This window comes from Helianthus annuus, chromosome 15 (genome assembly GCF_002127325.2).
Source record: "Helianthus annuus cultivar XRQ/B chromosome 15, HanXRQr2.0-SUNRISE, whole genome shotgun sequence".
Lineage (NCBI taxonomy): Eukaryota > Viridiplantae > Streptophyta > Magnoliopsida > Asterales > Asteraceae > Helianthus > Helianthus annuus.
In genome coordinates this window covers 126241-130190 of record NC_035447.2, presented here as the reverse complement: position 1 = coordinate 130190, position 3950 = coordinate 126241, and the positions used below count along the sequence as shown (strand labels likewise).

Genomic DNA, 3950 nt, shown 5'->3' with positions numbered 1-3950 from the left:
TAGGTAACTAATTTTGATTATGGCACGTGGACCCCGGCTTAATGCAAGTCTAGAAGCAAGTGGATTCATATTGACATTTCACCGGTCACCTAATTCTACTTCCACGCAAGACTTCCTTCTTCCTTCTTAAATTTCTTCTAGTAATTAAATAATATACATGTCATACATACATATATATTTCTGAGAAAAACTAAACTTTCTATTTTAATGTATCTTAAAATACCTAGAAAAACCTAAAGAACATAGGTATAATTTATTAAACTTTTAATTTGTTCTGATTGTTAATGTTAATACTAATTGTGAGCTGAAATTAATTATATCTTAGATGGAGCAAGTGTAAAACTTATGTATAATATTTTGCTACTAAAACCTAAGGTCATGTTAGTTCAGGAGGCCAATACCATGTTTAGCTTTCACCTAGCTAGTATTGTATTTTATTCAAGTATCTAATATCAATTCGATAATTTACAAACCGTGTAATATATACGTACGTCACGAGGAAGAAAATATGAAACTTGTTAATTAAGAAGGCAGGCAGCGGTATGCCGGTATCTTCACTTTCTTTCCTATTTTATAAACGCGGCTTTCGTCAGTCAACTTATTTATTATCAACCTCCCTTCCTCATCCCTTGCTACCTTATATATATACACCCTCTTCACAAATTTATAATAATTACAAACACTACATACACACTTGTATATCTTCAAAACATCGACCGACATGTCTTCTCCAATCTTCTTCTTCTTCTTCTTTGCTATCTTTCTTCAAGGAGCCCTCGGTATGTATGAGTTTTTGAATTAAATAAAATAATAATTATTAATTAATATATGAAGGAACTGACCATGTATGTATGAGTTTCAGGGGAGATTGTATGTGAGAATTTGCCTACAGAGGTTTGCTCGTTTTCCATTGCGTCGTCTGGGAAGAGATGTTTGCTGGAGAACTACGAGGAGGATGGAAAGACCACCGGGTATCAGTGCACGACATCAGAAGTGATGGTGGAGAGGATGTCCGAGTATATAGAGACCGACGCGTGTGTTAAGGCATGCGGTGTCGATAGGAATTCTGTTGGGATTTCTTCAGACACCCTGCTTGAGTCGCAATCCGTTTCCAAGATTTGCTCCACGCCTTGCTACAACAACTGCCCCAACATCGTTGATCTTTACTACAACTTGGCTGCCGCTGAAGGTACATGATACATCATTCTCCTTTCAAATTAATTAATTAGTTTTGCAAACTAATTGCCAATATGTTACCAAGTCAACATCACTAGACATAACCACTTTTATTATATATATTACAGGTGTGTTTTTGCCTGACTTGTGCGAGAAGCAACGGAGCAACCCTCACCGCGCCATGATCGAGCTTCTAAGCTCTGGTGCCGCCGCTGGTCCCGCAACTAGTGAAAACCTTGCTGCTGCTGCACCCGCTCCAGCATCCATATAATCCATCCATCCATCTTTATTTCTTTTAGTATTTCATAAATTAATTTGTAGTCGAGGAGAGGGCGGAATAATTTAGACTTATGGGAGTTTTTTTCTTTTTTATTTTAAATTTGTTTATGATATGATAAATAAATGCATTTGCATGTTATTACGTACATAAACACACTTGCTGATAGATCTAAATTAAGAATAACTAGGTTTAAAGAAGTTCGTCGCGTTACGACGAGTTTCTTTTGTTATTTAGCCTGTGTTTACATGTGTTTTAAAATAACTACAAGTGTGTTGCGAACAAAACTGCTGACAAGAATAAAAAGAAAATGTAGAAAAACACACTAAAAGATAATTGAAAGAAAATCAACCAAAAAAATCAATGTTTTAAAATCCGGTTTTTATACCATACCGGATTTGGCTAAAAAACGGTTTAACCGGGTGTATCGGGCGGTTCAACCGGGTATACCGGGCGGTTCAACCGGTTTTACCGGATGGTTCAACCGGTACAACCGGCCGGTTTGAACCGGTTTTTAAAACATTGAAAAAAATTGTATGGTAACGATGTTGTTCGTATGAAACCCGTGGTCAGAGATGAGCAAATTGTTCTGGGTACCGGTACCAAATTTGCCGAACCGAAAGATCTTAAGTACCAATTCGGTACCGACTTTTGGCGTTCCAGGTACCGGTTCACTACTGTTTTTTACCTTCATATACCAGTACGTAACTGGTATTTTCGGTATCAGTACCGATTCTGTATCGGTTGGCACTGAGCTCATCCCTACCCCTGAAACTAAAAAAAGAAAAAAAAATTAAAAGGTGAAGAAAATCAACAAAAAAACAGTTGTACGATGCCGTTGTTCGTACGGTAACCGTGATCATGGATGAGCAAATGGTACCGGGTAGCAGCACTGAATTTCCCGAACCAAAAGATTTCCAATATCAATTTGGCACCAACTTTTGGCGTTTTCTGTATTAGTGTCGGTTTTTACCTTCATGTACTGATACCGAATAGGATCGTCCCGGTATTTTCGATACCAGTACTTGTTTGATACCGGTTGACATCAAACTTATCACAACCCCTGATATTAAAAAAAGTATTAAAATATTAAATAATAAAAATATTAAAAAAACTATATATTATTATAATATTAAAATCACTATTCATTTCAATTCGTTTATTAATATATAGTATCTCTACTATATAATAAAAGAAACCAATGAGAGAACACATGTCATTCATTGAAGCCATCTAACTTTTATAGATAATTAATCAATTAAAATATAATTATAAATTTAAATTTAATATAAATTTAAATTTAAATTTAATATAAATTTAAACAATTCGTATAGGAGATAATCTAATATTTTAAAAATATTTATTAGATTTCTAAATTATTTATCCTGAAATTAACAAAAGATGTACGTTAAATATAAATTAATATAATGTAAATGATTTATTTATTTTATTAAACTAAAGTAGTTAAGGGTATAACCGATTTCAAAAATCTTGATAAGGGGTAAACAAAAATCATAAACAATGTTTATTGGTTTTATACTTTTATTTTCGTGTTCAACTCTCAACTCAAATAGGGCAATCACTATGTTTATGTGACATTTATAAGAACCATTACTGCAATCACCACATCCATCGTATATCAAGTATATCCGTTAGTTTTTTTTAAAGATATACATTTTTATTAGATTCATTCAACCCATGTGATAAACGTGATAAACGAGGTTTTTTTTAAAGATATAACATTTTTATTTTTTACTATACAAAATTACATTTATGCAACTCGTGTAATAAACGGGGTCTTTAAAAATATAACTATTTTTTTATTATGTAGTATATAAAATTATATTTATTCAATCCATATAATACATAGGGTTTATAAAGATATAACATTTTATTGATTGGTATATAAAATTACATGTGCTCAACCCGTATAACACATGAGTTTCTTAAAAATGTAACTTTTTTTCATTATATAATATATAAAATTAAATTTACTCAACCCGTACAATATACGGGGTTCTTAAAAATACAACATTATTATTTAATATATAAAATTACATTTATTCAACCCATGTAATAAACAAGATTTTTAAATATATATTGTTTTATTATTTGATATATAAAATTATAATTCAAGCCGTGTAATAAACGGGATTTTTAAAGATATATATATATATATATTTATGTTATTTGGTATACAAAATTACATTAAATATATATATATATATATATATATATATATATATATATATATATATTATTTGGTATATAAAATTACATTTATTCAACCCGTGTAATACACGGGGTTCTAACCTAGTAGTAATATATAGTAATAATATAAGCAATTTAACCAATCCTCTTACGGGTTTTAAATCTTTTAGATATATCTTCCTATACTAATAAATAAAAATCTTTTTGTACACGTGTCACTCTCTGGTGCCTCGTCACTTTTAATAATAGTATTACATATTAAATATTAATTAATATAGTTAGAGAT

The 3950-nt window shown here is 31.1% G+C and overlaps 1 protein-coding gene across 1 annotated transcript; it reads left to right on the top strand.

The window, feature by feature from the left end:
- Positions 1–628: 628 nt before the first annotated feature.
- Positions 629–1621, top strand: LOC110942510. The gene is made up of 3 exons (XM_022184288.2): positions 629–779; positions 863–1189; positions 1305–1621. Exons 1-3 carry the CDS (start codon positions 722–724, stop codon positions 1445–1447), a joined length of 528 nt encoding a protein of 175 aa, XP_022039980.1. The 5' UTR covers positions 629–721; the 3' UTR covers positions 1448–1621.
- Positions 1622–3950: the final 2329 nt, after the last annotated feature.